Genomic DNA, 18,813 nt, shown 5'->3' with positions numbered 1-18,813 from the left:
CCGTAGTAGCAGGTTACACTCACAGAATAAGGCGCTCGAGCAAGTCCTGGCGATTGGTATTCAGGATCGTGTCTCCAGCGGTAGGAACTGGGGGGACAGGAGAGAAAAGGGGTTCCAGGGCCCAGGAGGAGTTGCGGGCGCAGAGGTGGCAGAAATGAGCAGCGGGCGGAGAGGCGGGTTTCAGGACCTGCTGAGCGGGCCGCGGGCTCTGCAAAGGAGGCCCAGCCCTCAGGTCAGAAGGCTCTCCCCACACTGAGCCTGTTTGCGGCCACACCCCGGCCCTAGCGCGCATGGGGGCAAGTGTAACGCGAAAGGGAAACATTTCCGCACCAGACGGCCCTGAGCAGTGGAGCCTGCGGAGGGGCTGGTGACAGACCCCCGCTGCCTTCCCCAGCCCCGAGCCCACGGAGCCTCGTCCGCAGGAGCCCTGCTCTCCCCGCCCCTCCAGGGACCGAGGGGACAGGAGCAGGCGCAGTGACAGGGGCTCCCTGTGCCCAGCTCCATCCTCCCAGCCCGGCGGAGGCACAGCCTGCCTGGCCCTGCTCACAGCTGTTAAGTGGTTTCACTTCTTGCGTGTGGCTCTGGTTTCCAGGTACGAAGCTCAAGTCTCAACAATGTAAACTCATTTGAAAGCCATCATTTTATTTAATTCATGGTTTAAAGTCTTCAGTGTGGCCCAGTCATCTTCTTCCACTGCATTTGCTTAACAGTTGGGGGGGGGGGGGCCAAAGCAGCAAGGACAGCTAGGACAGGTCACGTGGGACAGGGAGCAAGATGACGGGTGTGCCCTCGGCTGGAGGGGAAGGGAAGGGGAGCAGCAGGCTGGGGGTGGGAGGCAGCAGTGTGGGCGTGAAGCAGGGGGTGGGCAGGTCGGTGGCGGGGAGGTGGGCTTCAGTGAGAAAGTGCTCAGGCACCTGCCCTCCCTGGGGCCAGCATTCACACTCCTCCCAAGAAAAATCAGAAGTAGAGGTTAAATGACTCCACTGGAGGGTTGTTTTTTCTATAATTATGAAACAGCTAAAACCTCACCGAGTGGCTATTTCCTTCTGTCCCGACTCCACGGCGGGCAGGCGGGCGCTCCAGGGGTCACCAGGTCTGCGTGGCCTCTGGGGAGGCTAGACGTGGGTCCAGGGGCAGGCACTCTCCCTGCCGCAGCCTGTGTCCTCAGAGCTCCCTCTCACCGTCCTTCCTCCCCAGTCTCCCCCAGCTCCCACACCCCTGCCTCTGCCCCGCCCCAGCCCCCTGCATTCCTGGGACTCATCTACTCAGCAGGCACTGACGTGAAAGCTGCTGTCCGGGTCTCCAGGGGATCCTGTGCTTGGGCAGCAGGAAGTGGAGGTGGCAGCGCAGAGGGTGTGAGGCAATGTTACCTGAAGTGGGACTGTTGTAAGGACAGGCAGACAGTGCGTATCCCCCCAGGCACCCGACTCTGAAGATTTCCCCTCCCCCCACACTGTACAGGGGGGGGCGGGGCTCAGCCTCAAAGCCTCTTCTACTTCAACCTCAGGGCAGAGGAACTGGTTAAGGAGGCGTAGCCCAAGGAGAAGCGGCCCACCCTCAGGCAAGTGGCTGCCGGCTGAGTTCTCCCCCGTCCTCTGTTCCTCATGCTCTGCTGCTCTGATGCCTGAGGAGCCACAGAAAATAGCAGGTCAGGGTCAGACTGGCCTGAATGAGCAGCTGGCAGGGTGAGGAGCCTTCTCTCTGCCGTGGGCCATTTGGATAGTAAAGCATCATTCACAAGCCACACAAAACTATCAACTTAAAGATTAGCCTGCTATATTTGATCAAACATTTAATTAACTCACCCCTGATGCCTTGGCAGGGCCAGACCAAATAAATGATTTTGTGGACCTCGTACGGCCCGAGGGCCAGACGGTCCCCACCCAGGATAGACGGACAGAGACAAGGCGCATGGAAGCCAGAGCTGCGGAGTGTGGAGTGGGGAGGGCGAGGCTGGCACTCAGGAGCTGGGGTCCTTTTTCCTCTTCTGGAATCGCCGGAACTTGCCCTGAATGGCCAGGGCAGCCTTCTCTGTCTCCGGCGCTGTCAGGTCGATGTCCACTTCCTCCTCCCCCCCCTCGGCCTTCTTGGCATTGCCAGCTTCCCCTGCAGGTGGTGAGATTCCCGCGTGAGTAACCCTGCACAGCCCAGCCCTCCTCCAGGCCCCAAATGCCGAGGTCAAGCCCTCTCCCTGTGGCCTCCGCGAGCCCTCAGAAAGCCCAGTGTCGCCTGGAGCCAGAGGCAGGGACCCAGGCTCCGGGGAGCTCCACTGCGCCTGCACCAAGACCACAGGTGCCTCTCACCACTTGTTCCCGAACCTACAGTCCAACCCCAGAGCTCATCGTGATCCCCAGCTGTCTCTCAGCTTCCAATGAAGACCGTGGCTGGATTATTGATTAGTTCCTTCCTGTCTTGGGCCTGTCTCCAACCACTCCAGAGCCAGTTTCTAAAACCAGAGAGTAAACATTGGGAGGTGTGCTTCCTGGGGAAACGTGGCAGGAAGCCTATAGAGACAGTAGCTCCAACCCAGTGCTCTCTTCCCTTATCCGCATTCAGGGCTCCAGACTTACAGCCCTGCCCGTCTTCATGTCCAGGTGTCACTCACCTGCTCTGTGACCTGCCCAGCCCAAGCCCACTCACCCTTTTCCTCTGGGCCAGGTGCCTGGTTGGCTGCTGGGGATGTTTTGGTGTTAAGCTGAGAAAGAAAAACCAGAATATTAGACATTCATGGCAGTGTCATGGTGCCAGCCCCTCAGACTCACCCTCATCACGTCCCAGCCCTCCTATTACGAGGCGCATTCCCTAGTCTTTTGAAAAAGTGGGTATTGAGATCAGAGAGGTAGAAAGTCATCAGAATCCATTCAACAGGTGTTTATTGGTGTCAGGAAAATTGCACAGGACAAAGCAAAAACCTCGCCCTTGTGAAGTTTACATTCTAGTGCAGTGATGGCGAACCTATGACATGCGTGTGAGAGGTGACACACGAACTCATTTTTTTGGTTGATTTTTCTTTGTTAAATGGCATTTAAATACATAAAATAAATATCAAAAATATAAGTCTTTGTTTTACTATGGTTGCAAATATTAAAAAATTTCTATATGTGACACAGCACCAGAGTTAAGTTAGGGTTTTTCAAAATGCTGACACGCCGAGCTCAAAAGGTCGCCATCACTGTCCTAGTGTAAAGATTAATAAATAAAATGGGCCAAAACTGGTTTGGCTCGGTGGACAGAGTGTCGGCCTGTGGAATGAAGGGTCCCAGGTTCGATTCCGGTCAAGGGCATACACCTTGGTTGCGGAAACATCCCCAGTAGGAGGTGTGCAGGAGGCAGCTGGTCGATGTTTCTCTCTCATTGATGTTTCTAACTCTCTATCCCTCTCCCTTCCTCTCTGTAAAAAATCAATAAAATAGATTTAAAAGTGAATGAATGAATAAATAAATAAATAAATAAATAAATAAATAAATAAATAAAACAGCCCCTGGCCGGGCGGCTCGGCTGGTTGGAGGTCACCCTGCGCACCGAAAGGTCACAGGGTTGATTCCTGGTCAGAGCTCATGCCCAGGTTACGGTGATCCCCAGTTGGGGTGCAATTGGGAGGCACTGATTGATGGGATGTTTCTCACATCAATGTTTCTCTCTCCCTAAAATTAATAAAAACAAACAACACGGGTATTATGTCAGTGGTGCTAAGTGCTACAGAGAAAGGCAAGGAAGGGAGGTAGGGATGCGGGCAGACGTGGGGAACTACGGCTCCACACCAAGTGCTCAGGCAGCGCCTGAGAGCCAGCGGCCAGCAAGGGCTGAAGGAGAGAAGGGTCAGGGTGTGGTGTCCAGGCAAGAGCTCTCAGGGGCCTGGGGGTCGGGGTGGGGGAGGGGGGTGACTAGCCTGTGTGAGGGGACATTACGAGTCTTTCTAAGGAGTTTACTTTCACTACAAGTGAGAGGGGATGACGTGCAGTTGGCATAAAAGGGGCCCAGGAGAGGAAGCAGAACACTAGGCAGGGTGATCAGCCTGGGTCAGCGCGGTGGCACTGGAGATGAGCAGTGTTTGATTCTGGGTATATTTTCAAGCTATGAGTAATGTAATTGGTTGATTAATTGATTGGATAAGAGACACTGCGAGAGAGGAGTCAAGGATGACATCCAAAGAATGTCATTTGGCCTGAGGAACTTTAAAAAATGGAGTTGCCATTTCCCAAGATGGAGGAGCCCCAGGAGGAGACTGAGAGGGTCAGGAGCTTCTCTTGGACAATCTGAGATGCCCACTAACTCTCCAAGAGGAGAGGCTGTTATAAGCAGCTGGTGTTGGAGACGAGGTAGGGAGAAGCGTCTGCCCTGCAGAGAGAACTGAGCAGCAATTCACACGTGGATGGCCTTTAAAGCCAGGAGGTTGGATGAACCACCCGGGGTGAGTTCAAATAGAGCAGATAGAGAAGAGAAAAGGGTCAAGTCCTGGAGTATTTAGTGATTAGAGGTTACACCAGGGGTCCTCAAACTTTTTAAACAGGGGGCCAGTTCACTGTCCCTCAGACCGTTGGAGGGCCGGACTATAGTTTAAAAAAAAACTATGAACAAATTCCTATGCACACTGCACAGATCTTATTTTGAAGTAAAAAAACAAAACGGGAACAAATACAATATTTGTATTTGCATGTGGCCCACGGGCCGTAGTTTGAGGACCCCTGGGTTACAGAAATGAGGAAAAATCAATAAAGAAAATGGAAAAGACGTCAGGTGGGAGGAAAGCCAGGAGACTGCAGGAACTCAGAAACCACGAGAAGCAGACACGTTCAGGAGAAGGAGGGCTGCCCCACCTGCAGGCCTGTGCTGCAAGGAGTGCTGAGCACTGACCACTGGGCTTGCTGCGGAGATCATGGGACACTGACAAGAGAAGGTGCAGGGGAGGTGGGAGCAAACCCTGGGTGTGGTGGGTTCATGGGGGACAGAGAGGCACATTCCATAGTCCCATGATCTCTGACTTCAATCCAACACTCTATTGCCAGCACATCCCTGACTCTAGTCCTTGCTTTAACCGTTTCCTTCTGTTGGACTCTGAGCCTGTTCCCTTAATCCATCCGTTCTTTTCTCTCACCACAGCCCCTCTAGACACCTCCCCTCTCTTCAGCTCTACTTCCCTTCCCACGTCAGCTAACTGTGAGACCCCGCTAAGCAGGAAAGTGTGTCCGACTGAACCCCACAGGCCAGCCTTCTTCCTCTGCCCACCCGGCCAGGCCCCTTCCTGAGTCTCTCCTGAGATCACTGACCCGGCATGGAGCCACGACACAGCTACTCTCTGGCCCCCAAGGGTTCACAGCTCCATCAGGCTTACATGTTAGAGGTCACCGGGAGGTCAGAAAAGAGTGCTTTAAAGAGAAGAAACCCCAGTTACCCACAATGCCCTCCGGAGCACTTAAACCATCTCCCCTGGCCAAGTTGTGCCATTCACCTTTGTATGATAAAGATGGTCTGTCCACCCCTGCCTCAGGATAGTTTGTCAGTATTGTCTTGGCAAAGCACCTGCACAGTCAGAGCAGAGGATTTAGGTCAGGGGTGGGCAAACTTTTTGACTCGAGGGCCACAATGGGTTCTTAAACTGGACCGGAGGCCGGAACAAAAGCATGGATGGAGTGTTTGTGTGAACTAATATAAATTCAAAGTAAACATCATTACATAAAAGGGTACGGTCTTTTTTTTTTTTTTTTTTAGTTTTATTCATTTCAAACGTAGTTTGCCCACGGCTGGCTTAGGTGTTGTTTCCCTGTTGCCACTGCTGGTGAACAGGCACCCGTCACTCTAGCCCACTGGTCCTGCTGCTCCTCCAGCTGTGCCTCCGGCTCTCTTTGTCTCTGTTATTTTTAAAATATATGTATATATATTTTATTGATTTTTTACAGAAAGGAAGGGAGAGGGATAGAGAATTAGAAACATCGATGAGAGAGAAACATCGATCAGCTGCCTCCTGCACACTCTCCACTGGGGATGTGCCTGCAACCAAGGTACATGCCCTTGACCAGAATCGAACCTGGGACCCTTGAGTCCGCAGGCCGAGGCTCTATCCACTGACCCAAACCGGTTAGGGGCTGGCTCCGATATTTTTAATGGTGTTGCCTCAGCAACCACTGTCGCCAGGAGAGGCAAGATAGTGTCACCCGCTCTGCTCCAAGCAGCAAGTCAGAACTAACCTGGGGAAGGTGACTCACCCAGCTTTCCCCCTCCTGAGCCCGTGGTACTCTTTAAGGGGGGTCAGCGGGCATTGGCAGCAGCAGCAGACAGGACGAGGCAGCACGTCGACCCACCGTACAGCAGGGCCCTGCTCTGCACGAACAGCTCGATGGCCGTGCGATGAAAACGCGCCACACACACAGTCCAGCAGCGCTGCCAGAATCGCTCTGTCCAGATGAACAGGCGCTCAGAATCCCGTCCCACAGCCCAGGGCAGGGCAACGTAAAAAGAGCCTGAATTCTAAAAATCCTAAACACGAGCCCACAGACCCCTTTTTGCCTTTGTAAGCTCCCTGCTTGCTTAGAGGCAGAAGGTGAAGGGAGACAGAAGTTATTGCTTCCAAGTGGAGACAAGGAGACTTTGCCTCCCTGCCCCCAGCAGGGGCCCTCTGTCCTGCTGACATATTCTCCCCCATGTTAAGTGAAGGTCACAGCCAGAGGACCCAGAGAGGCCTGGGCGCTGGCGCCGGGAGCCCTGCTGCTGGTTCCGGAGCACTGCTGGGGCCAGGCCCGCCTCCGCCTGCACAGCCTGCGTCTGCCACCTCCAGAGGCTCGCTCAAGGTCACCCTCAGGTCAGAACAGAAACAGAATGAGGTCACATTCTTCTCCCAATACATGGAATAAAACCCAAATACCTCTGTCTCAGATGCCTCCTATGAGGACTGCAGACCCAGCCCCCGGTCTGTCCCTCTGTCCCTCTGCCCTCAGCCACCGCACCCTGTGCCCTGGCGTCAGAGGCAGGTCCCTCAGCCTTGCTGGCTCAGGGAGGCAGTGAGTCAATAGCCCTTCCGTCCCCAGCAGGGCCTGCGGCAGGGTAATGAGCGGTTATTTGCGGTGCTCTGCGCACAGCGTGGGGGGGTGGGGGGGGAGGGGTGCCAAAGCCTCTCCCCGGCTGTAATCTTCAGGCGCATCCCACCCGCCCTGACGTCCCACACAGACGCACGGATCCCCCGCCCCCTGAAAGCACTCAGCTGGAGGGCTTGGCGCGGGAGGGAGGCAGCACCAAGGACCACAGCCAGCGGTGGGGGTGGGGAACCTCGGGGGCCAGCCCCCCCCGTCCCCCCCAGCCCCACTGAAGCAACAGTCAGGCTTCAGGGAGAGATGAGAAGGGTGAGGCTTGGGGCCTTGTCTAGCGCCTGCAGCGATCCAGGTCTCTGAAGAAGTGGTTTGGATCCGCCTGACTTGGCTCAGTCATTCCGGGGAGAGGGAGCCGCTTGCGCGCCTCTGGAGGGGGATGTAGATCATGCGCTTAGGGAACCCCCGCAGGCTTCTGCTGCTGCTCGGCCAGCCTAGGGCATTTTTCTTCCCCCCCAGGCTTCTCTCCCCAAAGCCTGTGGTCTCCCTGGAAGTCAAGTGGCCAAATGCCGGAGGACCCACGCCCAGCCTTTGGTCACCGGGTACACTAGCTTTACGCACACACCTGCAGGTCAAATGCTTCCTGCTGTTCAGAAAAAGCCTGTCTTCTGGTCCCTGCTGCTCTGCTCCTCTGGGAACAATGATGGACAGAAATGAAGCACCAGGGAAGGAGGGCCCCGCCGGCCCCTTTCGCTCACCCCTATCGCTTATTCCACATTGGCACGCTCACCACACCGTTTCAGAGGAGCCAGGCACCCAGTGAGGAAGGATAGCAGGTGCCCTGCCTCGCATCCTACCAATGTGCCCACCGATGGACACCATTCTGTGTGGCTTGCTCTCCTTCTCTATCCTCTTGCTCAGCATTTATTAAATCACGCTGCTTAGGTTTCCTATAGAAAGTATTTATAATATATTCCTTAAAAGTTGCATGTTAATGAAGTTATTCTATATTCACTGGAGATAAAGAAATCTATGGAAAATTCTTTTGGGATGGGAGGTCAGCAGTCTGCCCTAGTCTTGGTTCAGGTACTGTGTAAATTTAGATAATGTTTGGGTTGGTTTCCTTATATGTAAAATGAGAAGTTTGGACCAGATGATTTCAGGGCTCCTTAACAAATCTAAAATATCACTAAAGTGTTTTGATATATTATTTGAGATTTTCTTGGTAAAAGATATACCTGTATTTCTACCCTGAAGAATGATTGCAAAGTTAAATTTATTTTTGTCAAAGATAAAATAGACTAATGAAAGACAAATTGAAACTACAGATAAATAGAAAGAAAACGGGGAGACTTTCATAGAATAACTCCCTAGAGAAGATGACTGCCCTGACCCTCCTCCCTCCTCTCCCCCTGCACCCTCCCCCCATCAGCTAGGACCCTCCACAGACAGACATGGAGTTGCAACAGGTTTGTGCATTTGGACCCCAGCCATGTTCCTCAGGGCCCTGCCCTGTAGAGAACTGATCACAGCTGCGGCTGGGAAAGAGTTGTCCGTATTCCCAGGTCACAGGGTGGCAAAGTCACCCACTTGTACTAGCCAGAGGCTCCTGCTCAGGCAGCTAAAGCCGACACCAGGATGGGGACTGAGTTCTGGTTTCTCTTACTTCAGAAGACAGATGTTTCCAGCAGTGAAAGGCATCCCAATAGTAGGTGGCCAATACAGCCATGATAATAACAACTACCAATGAGAGAGAAACCTGGATTTCCTCCACGCCCCTACCAGGGTTCTAACAACTGGCTCACAGAAGGCAGAACACGGTGATGTCACCCTTAGCAAACTCCCATCATGCAGCCTCAGACAGAGAAGCACAGGAAAGAGAGTGTGATCCCCTAAGTGTGAGATCCCATTCTGATTATTTAAACGGACATCAGCAGAACAATAAAGGAGGGGATACCAGTTCTAAGCTCTCCCCTTTCTGCAGCCCCTGGCTGTCAAAACAGGCGGGACCAACAGATTCCTCCAGCTGAGCTCCTCACAGCTGAGGAACCAACAGGATCACAGGACTTGCCATTGTGCCTTAAGCAGCTGAGCTACATCACACGACAAGGGAACAGGGAAGAGCCCCCAGGGACTGAATGCATCTCCCCTTCTCATCCTTCGCTGAAACCAGAGAAAAGTTATTCAACTGTAAAAGCAGATTGCGATTCACAGCAATCAAGTCCTGCCGGCAACTGTGAATGCAGACAAGCTGGAGGAGTCCCCGCAGCCCTTCTGCGCATGAGCGCGGCACACACACACACACACACACACACACACACACACGCACGCACATGCACACGCACAGGCACACACGCACACACACGCGCGTGCACGCACGCACACACAAGCACGTGAATGCACACACACGCACGGAGGGGAGGGGGTGGCTCTACTGCAGTGCTGAGGGACAGCAAAGAGCCACCAAGGCAAAGTAGAGCTGAGACCCTCCCCAGCAGCCCCAACAGAATCCCTACACTCTTAGTTGTTTTGAGTCTGGAGACCACTTCTTCAGTTGAAATGGGAATCTTTAGAGAACCTAAGACCTCTCGTTTCATGCAGTTTCTCTGAAGCAAGAAGAAGGTGGGGAGGTGAAGCTTATACCAGAGTCCGAGTGCACTGGGCCTTCCTGGGCTGCACACTCCAACCCAGGGGTGGGCAAACTTTTTGACTCGAGGGCCACAATGGGTTCTTAAACTGGACCGGAGGCCGGAACAAAAGCATGGATGGAGTGTTTGTGTGAACTAGTATAAATTCAAAGTAAACATCATTACATAAAAGGGTACGGTCTTTTATTTCAATAGTTTTATTCATTTCAAACGGGCCGGATCCGGCCTGCGGGCCGTAGTTTGCCCACGGCTGCTCCAGCCTGTGAGAGGAGAGCCCTGCAGCTGGGCGGAGGGGGATGAGGCGGTTTGGAGTCTCCCTGGAGGCCAGGGCTCTGGATAGCACTTCCGCTGTTCATCACACTTCACAAGAGGAGGAAGGCAGGCTGGGTTCTGGCCCCTAAGGAAGCAGGGCCCTTTGGGGATCTGGGTCAGTGACAGCTGGGCTCTGTGTGCACCCAGGTGGCTGCTTCTGGATTTTATAAATACTCATCCCTGAAGCCAGGCTCAGCTCTGGAGTAGGAGGCAGCTTTATGGTAAACTGCTAGTTAGAGCCAGTTACTCTGACAGCCTGGGAGGCTGGGCAGCCCTGCACACACTGCCAGCTAGTCCCCATCCGAGGCTTCCACTCTCATCATTTGACTGAGCTCCTGACCGGGCTACTGAGTGTGGCTGCTGAGCGAGACCACTCTCCCGTCAACACCGCCACGCTGTTTTCCTCGCCACGTGGCAGCTCTGTCACGCTGCCAAACACCACCCTAATGTCAGCCTCTGCAGTGCGTCCTACAGGGAGGCTGTGCGCGTCCCCAAAAAAGCACAGGCTAACCACCAGCTCCGGTGACATGGCCTTCAGATCACAGACTCCCAGGGGATGGCTTAAATTGCAACCCACAGATTTAGAAACACTAGAAGGGGCGTTGAGCTCCAGACCTCAGTGAAAAGAGGACAAAGAAAACCTCTTCTCATATTAGGGCTGAAAGAATCAAGAGAAAAGAAAATTTGAACCATTGTTTTCCTTTTCTTTTTATTGATTGATTGATTGATTTTTAATTTTTTATTGATTTCAGAGAGGGAGACGGAGAGAGAGAGATAGAAACATCCGTGATGGGAGAACATCATTGATCGGCTGCCTCCTGCACCCCCCACTTACTGGGCATCAAGCCTGCAACCCAACCCGGGCACGTGCCCTTGAGCAGAATTGAACCCGGGATCTTTCAGTCCGCAGGCCGATGCTCTATCCACTGAGCCAAACCGGCCAGGGCTCTTTTCTTTTTAAAGGTGCATGAGCGCGCGCGCTCACACACACATACACACACACACACACACACACGCACACACACACACGCACAGCCACAACCAGCTGAAGGACTGGAGCCTTCCTTAGTCCATCTACAGCCCCCAGAGTAGCTGCATTTTCCAGGAGAAGCTTAGTGGACATGGCAACCAGGACAACAGAGCAGTTGGCACTAATTGGCTCCCTGGACACCGGCTTTCGCAGGAGACAGCAGAGCTCCCCCTGCAGGTGGGTCTGCACTGAGCCCAGGCTCCAGGCGGCTGGCCCTTCACGAACCGCATCCTGGAGAATCCTTGTGCTAGTTTCCTGTCACACTCTAAAATATTGTTTTTAATGGAGAAAATGACAATAGCTAGCTAGCCTGAGTGCCTGCTCTGTGCCAGGTGCTGTCTAGTACTTTGTAGTATGAGCTCAGTTAATCATCAGAACAGCCAGCACTGTCCTCATTTGACAGATTAAAGGCAGGAAGCGCAGAAAGGTGCGTGACCTGCCTACGGCCACAGCTGGGAAGTGTGCGGGCTCAGAGCGGGCTGGAGGAGACCCCGTGCTGGGAAGGGCTGCAGACCCCAGCTGGGTGCTCCCGCCAGACCAGATCCGGGAAGGGAGGCCCTGGACTCGGGACGGAGAGGTTCCCGCGGCCGCATGGCCCCACCGACGAGCAGTGCTCCGTGGGAGAGGACACCTGCTGGGGGCTGGTCTGGCTGGATGGGCGCCGAGGAGCCTCACAAAGGACCCAAGATGTCAGCAGCGCTGCAGGCAGCTCTGCGGAGGGGCCTCTCCCGCAGCCGGCCAGGCCCCAGGGGCTGCGGACGCCAGCGGTCTCGGGGCTGAGCCGGGCCGAGGCGGGAGTCAGGGCCGTGACGGGGCGCCCGGCAGCGTCGGGGCAGGTGCGGGGGCGGCCCCGCGCGGGGACTCAGAGCCTCCCTCCCCTCCAGTCCCTTCGCAGAGCCGGGAGGGGGAGGGTCTCCGCAGCCCGGGCGGCGTGCCCTTCCCCACCCCCCAGACCGGAGCACCTCCCGTCTCCCCCCCGGGAGCCCCCGGCGCTGGGCCGCTCACCTCGCTCATCTCGGCGGATGGACAAACGGGCGGACGGACGGAGCGGGCGGCACGTGCAGCGCGGCGTGGGCCTGGGGCGACGGCGGGGGCTGCGGGCTGGGCACGGCTGCCCGGGAGGCGAGGAGCGTCAGTGCGGGGCCTCCGCTCCTCGCCCGCGCCCGCCCGCTCCCGCCCGCTCCCGCCGGACCCGCCGCCTGGGTCAGCGGCCAGGTCGCAGCCCGTCTATACCCTCCCGCTTCGCGCCGCTCGGCCCCGCCTTTTATAGTCAGCTCCGGCCCCGCCTCCATCCCGACCAATAGATGCGCCCCTGCTGCAGAGTGACAGCCCCTTGCAGCCAATGGAGGCAGGCTCAGAGGTCTCCGAGCCCCGACTCGGGCCGGCAGTCGGAGCGCGGGAAGGAGGGGCACCGCCGCGGCAGAGCCGGGAAGGTGCGGCCGAGCCGAGGAGGAGGGAGCGGGGGGGGGGGGGGTCGGGGGGGGAGACACAGACCGGACGGCGGGGGGGACAGACCGGGCGGCGGCGCGAGCAGCCGCGTGTGGGTCTGAGGAAGCACAGCAGGAAACGCTGGGAGGAAAGCAAGAGGATGGCGGGAAACGACAAAGGCCGCGGGTGAAGGCAAGAGGCACTGCAGATTCCGATTGAGGGATAGGATAGCAATCTGCATGAGAGAAGGGCGCCCGGGGGGCCGGGAAGGAAAGGGACGGACCAACCGAGAGGCGGAGGGAGGCGGGCAAGTGGACAGTACTCTGGCAAGGAACAGGGCAATGGCCAAGTGCCTGTTTGAGTTGGAAGATCGTAGATCCTGGGAGTTGAAAGACATTTAGGGCTCATCAATGCTACATCCCACACAATGAAAAACAGACAAACCTCTCCAACAAGGTTAATGAGCTCCTCCCAAAAGCTTATTCGTTCGATTCCAACATGACAATGTGCCCTCCATTGTGCCAGGCATGTTGGTGAAGCTAGAGAGAGAGAGAGAGAGAGAGAGAGAGAGAGAGAGAGAGAGAGAGTGAGTCTATGGCCTTGCACCTATTGTTGCCATTAAAATAGCTTTCAAGCCCTGGCCGCTTTGGCTCAGTGAATAGAGCCTCAGCCTACGGACTGAAGGGTCCTGGGTTTGAGATAGCACAGAAGGAAACGCAGGAAAGAAAGCAAGAGGATGCTTGGGATGCGGGAAGCAATAAAGGACGGTTCGATTCCCGGTCAGGGCACGTGCCTGGGTTGCGGGCTCCATCGCCAGTGGGGGGCGTGCAGGAGGCAGCCAAGCAATGGTTCTCTCTCATCATTGATGTTTCTCCCTTCCTCTCTGAAATCAATAAAAAAAAAATTTTTTTTAAGTTTTCAATATGCAAGTTCCATGCCCTAGAGCATTGATGGCGAACCTATGACACGTGTGTCAGAGGTGACACGCGAACTCATTTTGGGTGACACGCAAAGACAGAGACAAAAAATTGCATAATTCAAATATTTTTCTCTCGCAACGGCCAGAGTTGGGCATCACTCGAGTAATATTATTACTCGCGTTAAGATCAATAATGCAATTCTAAAACAGGATGTAAACATGTACATCGGTGTTGCGTAGCAAAGATACATAGTGAAAACATCCAAGATACATTGTTCCAATATTGACATTAATATAAAAGGTTAAGAATTGCACTATAAAGAGATTATTCTTTACTCATGACATTTTATTTTTACTCGAGTGACAAAATGCCCAATTCTGGAAACGGCCTCGTTATTGTCAACATGTGCCTGGGTAAGCTTCCCGTGCGTTCAGGTGCATTCGGCAAACAGACGCACTTCATCGCCATGTTCGTTAGGAGACAGGAGTGGGAGGGCTGGAAAAAAAAGATATACATAAAAAAAAAAGATATACAGTGCAACAGTGCTCGACAAGACATTCTGCGTGTGGGATAATTGATTACAGCACCATATACTTGTTGGTTATACATACTATTTTTGAATTGTTTTGCACCAGGAGTCAGTGCAACAACACTGCAAAAGTTAATAGGTAAGAAACCTATCAACCTTTTATAAAAAACGCCGTGATTTATATTTATTTATTTCTGCAGCCTTGTGATGGAGAATCAAAAAAGTTAAAAAGCAAGATTGAATGATAAAGGAAGTGGAAGTAGCAGTAGCCGACCCTTTCAAGGCATATGGACCGAGATGTATGGGATTGTCGACAGAAACAACAGATCATTCATTGTGCATACTGTGTAATGAAACAGTAGTAAGCAGAACATGAAATGTAAAGAGACATTTTGAAACTAATCATTATCAGCTCTTGAAAAAAAGTATCGATGAAAGGAAGGAATACATTTCTAGGCAGCTACACCTCTATAGAAGTCAATCAAATTCCATCATTAAATTTGTAAGATGCTCTACAAATTTAACATCAGCAAGTTACTGTATTGCTCACTTCATAGCTCAGCATGGAAAAGTCCTCAGTGACGGAGAATTTATTAAGGAAACATTTCTAAGATGTGCACCAGCTCTATTTCACAATATGAAAAATAAAGATGATATTATCAAAAGAATTTCTGAGTTACCACTCAGTAGAAATACTATCAAAGACAGAATAACAGATCTTAACAAAAACGTACAACATCAATTAAAAAAAGACTTAAATAGCTGTAAATATTTTTCGATTTCTCTTGATGAAACTACTGATGTCACATCAAATGCTCGGTTGGCCATTATTGCTAGATATTCTGATGGTCTCACAAGGAGAGAAGAGTTGATAAAGTTAGAATCAGTGCCAATAAGTACATCAGGAAACGAAATATGTAAGGTTGTTATAAAAACATTCAGTGACCAAACATTGATATCTCTAAAATTGTGTCAGTCACGACAGATGGGGCACCAAATATGGTGGGGAAAAATGTGGGATTCCTGAAATTGTTTATGGAAGCTATTAGACATCCCCTTGTACCTTTTCATTGCATTATCCATCAGGAGGTGTTGTGTGCCAAATCGGGATTCTCAGGATTGAATGATTTAATGTCAGTTGTAACAAAATTTGTGAATTTTATAGCTTCTCAGCCCCTTCACAAGCGAGAATTTTCTGCACTTTTACAGGAAGTTGATTCAGCCTACAGTGGACTGCTGATGTTCAATAACATGAGATGGCTGAGTCGAGGTAAAGTACTTGAGCGATTTGTGGAGTGCTTTGAAGAAATTACGGTATTTATTGAGAAGAAGGACCTGGAAAACGTTCCTCAGATCAATGATCATAGTGGGTCAGCAATTTGATGTGTTTTACAGATCTCTCTGTTCATATGAATGAACTGAACTTAAAATTACAAGGTTTTGGCAAAAGTATTGACGTTATGTTTGGATACATAAACTCTTTTGAAAGTAAACTTAAAATTTTCAAGCGAGACATTGAAACTAAAACTTCTAAGTATTTTCCTCGGATAAAAAAGTATTTCGAGAAGGCCACTACAACGAGTGTAATGGAGTCCATACTTATGTACCAGAATATAGTAAACTCGTTATTTGAACAGTTCAATGAAAGATTCGACCAATTTAGAAGCCTAGAACAGACCGTTAAAATAATTAAGTATCCGGATGTAATTGTTTACAGTACTTTGGAATTAAAGGATTTCCAATGGATGCAAATTGATGATTTAGAGATGCAACTTGCAGATTTTCTTTTTTTTTCTTAAACATATTTTATTGATTTTTTTCCAGAGGTGAAGGGAGAGGGATAGAGAGCCAGAAACACCGATGAGAGAGAAACATCGATCAGCTGCCTCCTGCACAGCTCCTACCGGGGATGTGCCCGCAACCAAGGTACATGCCCTTGACCGGAATTGAACCTGGGACCCTTCAGCAGGCCAACGCTCTATCCACTGAGCCAAACCGGTCAGGGCACAACTTGCATATTTTCAAGGTAGCATTTGGACTCATGTGTTTGTCGACTTAAGGTGGAAACTTGAAAATCTGGAACGAAATCGTTTGAATAATGAAGAAGAGTGCAACTACAAACAAGAAATTTTGAGTGCTTGGAACAGAGTGCCTGACACTTTTAGGGACATAAAAAATCTAGCGATGGCTTTGCTAACAATTTTTTCATCAACATATTTTTGTGAGACTTTGTTCTCAGCATTAAATAATATTAAAACGAACAAAAGAAACCGGCTAACAGATGAAGTTAGTGGCGCTTGCTTGGCCTTGAAGTGCACCAAGTATGAACCTGCAATCGAAGAATTAGCAGAAAAACTTCAGCAACAAAAAAGTCACTAATTTCTAGTTTTCATACCATTTGATTATCATTGTTTTTATTATTTTTTTTTCCTAAGTGTACATTGTTTTTCTGTTTTTGTTCACTTTATACATATGTTTTGGTTGATTTTTCTTTGTTAAATGGCATTTAAATATATAAAATAAATATCAAAAATATAAATCTTTTTTTTACTATGGTTGCAAATATTTATTTATTTTTATTTTTTATTTTATTTTATTTTTTTTTAAATATATTTTATTGATTTTTCACAGAGAAGAAGGGAGAGGGACAGAAAGTCAGAAACATCGACGAGAGAGATCGATCAGCTGCCTCCTGCATGCCCCCCAGTGGAGACGTGCATGCAACCAAGGCACATGCCCTTGACCGGAATCGAACCCGGGACCCTTGAGTCCACAGGCCGACGCTCTATCCACTGAGCCAAACCGGTTCGGCTGGTTGCAAATATTTAAAAAAAAATTATGAAATTTCTATATGTGACACGGCACCAGAGTTAAGTTAGGGTTTTTCAAAATTTTGACACGCCGAGCTCAGAAGGTTCCCATCGCTGCCCTAGAGTCTTGCTTGTTTCTTTCAGCAGTTCAGGTAGCAGTCCATTTCGTGGTCCATGTCTGAGGACCAACACTAGACACGTGGACTCTGCCCAGGTGTAGGGACCAGGTGTGAAAGATGAATCCCACAGTCCAACCTATGGAGATCATTTTTTTAATAAGATGGAGCTTTAGGGAGGAGGAGGGAGCCGAGTGGAGGGGATGGGGAACATCTGTAATACTTTCAACAATAAAGATAAATAAAAAACAAGATGGGGCTTTACTAAATAATTACTGTGTTGTATAAGTTTTAAGAAAATATGACTAGAGCAAGATTAAAAGAAATAGAATGCCTAGGCAAACGTCATGGTCTTTCTAATAACTTCAATGGCTGTTCCTGTTTATCTGAATATCTAGCTGTCCTTCCAGCTCTAAGGAAGTCCTGCCAATTCTCTGGCCTGTGACACTCCTAGGCATTGTTAAGCCTCTTAGCCAGCCAAAGCCACACACTTTCACCGGGACACCCTCTTGACAGATTCTTTCCTGAGTCCTTTACAGCTGAGCCTCTTTCAGCCACAACCACTGATCTCTCTCCACAGCAGCGTCAGTAAGATCTCAAGTACCCTTTCTCTAGCTCCACCCTCTGTGTGTGCACATTTTATCTGCCAGGTCAGAAACCGAGAAGATGGAAAAAAGACCTCGTCTTTCCCCATCCACCTGCGACCCTGCCTCACTTTCCCATGGGAATCCAGGTGCCCAAGTGACTAAGTTTCTAAGTTGGGGTCTCTTCTGGAAGCCGGTCCATCCTTGCTGCTTGACACAGTCGCTGCAGGGAAGAAACATCTGCATAGCATATGTTTCAAGGGACCTGGCGTATATGGCATACTGTTCTTAATATATTTGCTCCCCTTCTTAGCGCTATGTGTTTTAACCAAGGTCACCTCTCTGAGAAAGGTTGTTTCCCCAGGTGGGGATTTTTTCCCTGGAGTTAGGGATTAACAGGACTAAGGAAGAGAATAAATCAGTGAAACCCCCTAGTGTTACAGAAATACCATGTACTAATGAAGAACTTGGACTAAGACTGTTGGCAATAAATTTGGGACTTGTTGGGCCCACATCCCCAGGGGTCTGCCCACCAGGGAAAGCACCAAAGCCTATACCCCTGGAGACCCACCAACACAGGGCAGTCCCAGGGAAGGCAAGCAGAGGCTGGGAGGACATAACCTTAACTGGGTAGGATAATCTCCTTCAGTCACTTCCTTATAGCTATCAGTAGAGCAGCGGCCTTGGAATAGCCCTTATAATGGAACACAGAGATTAACCTAGACAGGATTAAACTCAACAGAACTAGATTAACAAACGCCCTAACCTTTGGAATAGAATGGATAGGATTAAAATCAACTGGTATAAATACAGATGTAACAGAACAATAAATATAGAACCTGGCTAAAGAACCTCGCTATGCTGATCAACTGAACGCTGTCTCCATGTCATTCCTTCTTCGCCGACTCCGTCCACACCTTTGGGAACCCATGGACCTGCTGGGGCTGGACCCCAACAGGTCTCCTACAAAGTCTCTGCAGCCTACTCTTCTGGTATCCCCCACCTTTCTAAGGAATGGCTAAGTAGCATGGGAAAGACTGTGAAACAGACCTCTCCACAGTTCTTAACCAGCTGTGCAAGATGATAAAGGGAGTTTGAGATCCTAGACCAGAGGTCTGTAAGCTTTTTCTGTAGCAGCCAGAGAGTGAATGGCTGACGGTCTCTGTTGAAACTCCAAGTCTCTCTTTATAGTTTGAAAGCATAGGCAATATGTAAACCCATAGGTGGGGCTATATTTTAAAAAACTTTATCTGTGGACACTAAAGCATGAATTTCATATAGTTGTCATATATTATGAAATATTCTTTTTCTTCTTTTAAAATTTTAATTTAAAAAACATTATTAGCCCTAACCGGTTTGGCTCAATGGATGGAGCGTTGGCCTGCGGACTCAAGGGTTCCAGGTTCGATTCCAGTCA

General features: G+C 50.8%; 1 protein-coding gene across 1 annotated transcript; it reads right to left on the bottom strand.

Moving 5' to 3' along the window:
- Positions 1 to 1,752: 1,752 nt before the first annotated feature.
- PCP4L1 (Purkinje cell protein 4 like 1) lies at positions 1,753 to 12,262 on the bottom strand. The gene is made up of 3 exons (XM_036344382.1): positions 12,015 to 12,262; positions 2,641 to 2,695; positions 1,753 to 2,106 (listed from the first exon to the last, which is right to left on the bottom strand). Exons 1-3 carry the CDS (start codon positions 12,021 to 12,023, stop codon positions 1,961 to 1,963), a joined length of 210 nt encoding a protein of 69 aa, XP_036200275.1. The 5' UTR covers positions 12,024 to 12,262; the 3' UTR covers positions 1,753 to 1,960.
- Between the last annotated feature and the right edge of the window lie 6,551 nt (positions 12,263 to 18,813).

This window comes from Myotis myotis, unplaced genomic scaffold (genome assembly GCF_014108235.1).
Source record: "Myotis myotis isolate mMyoMyo1 unplaced genomic scaffold, mMyoMyo1.p scaffold_m19_p_18, whole genome shotgun sequence".
Lineage (NCBI taxonomy): Eukaryota > Metazoa > Chordata > Mammalia > Chiroptera > Vespertilionidae > Myotis > Myotis myotis.
This window is presented reverse-complemented; position numbering and strand designations above follow the sequence as displayed.

Bases quoted from the DNA above. Each gene is read 5' to 3' on its own strand.
- PCP4L1 (XM_036344382.1), bottom strand. The intron at 2,107-2,640 runs GTGAGTGGGCTT...CACCACCTGCAG, and splicing joins ACCTGGCCCAGAGGAAAAGG to GGGAAGCTGGCAATGCCAAG.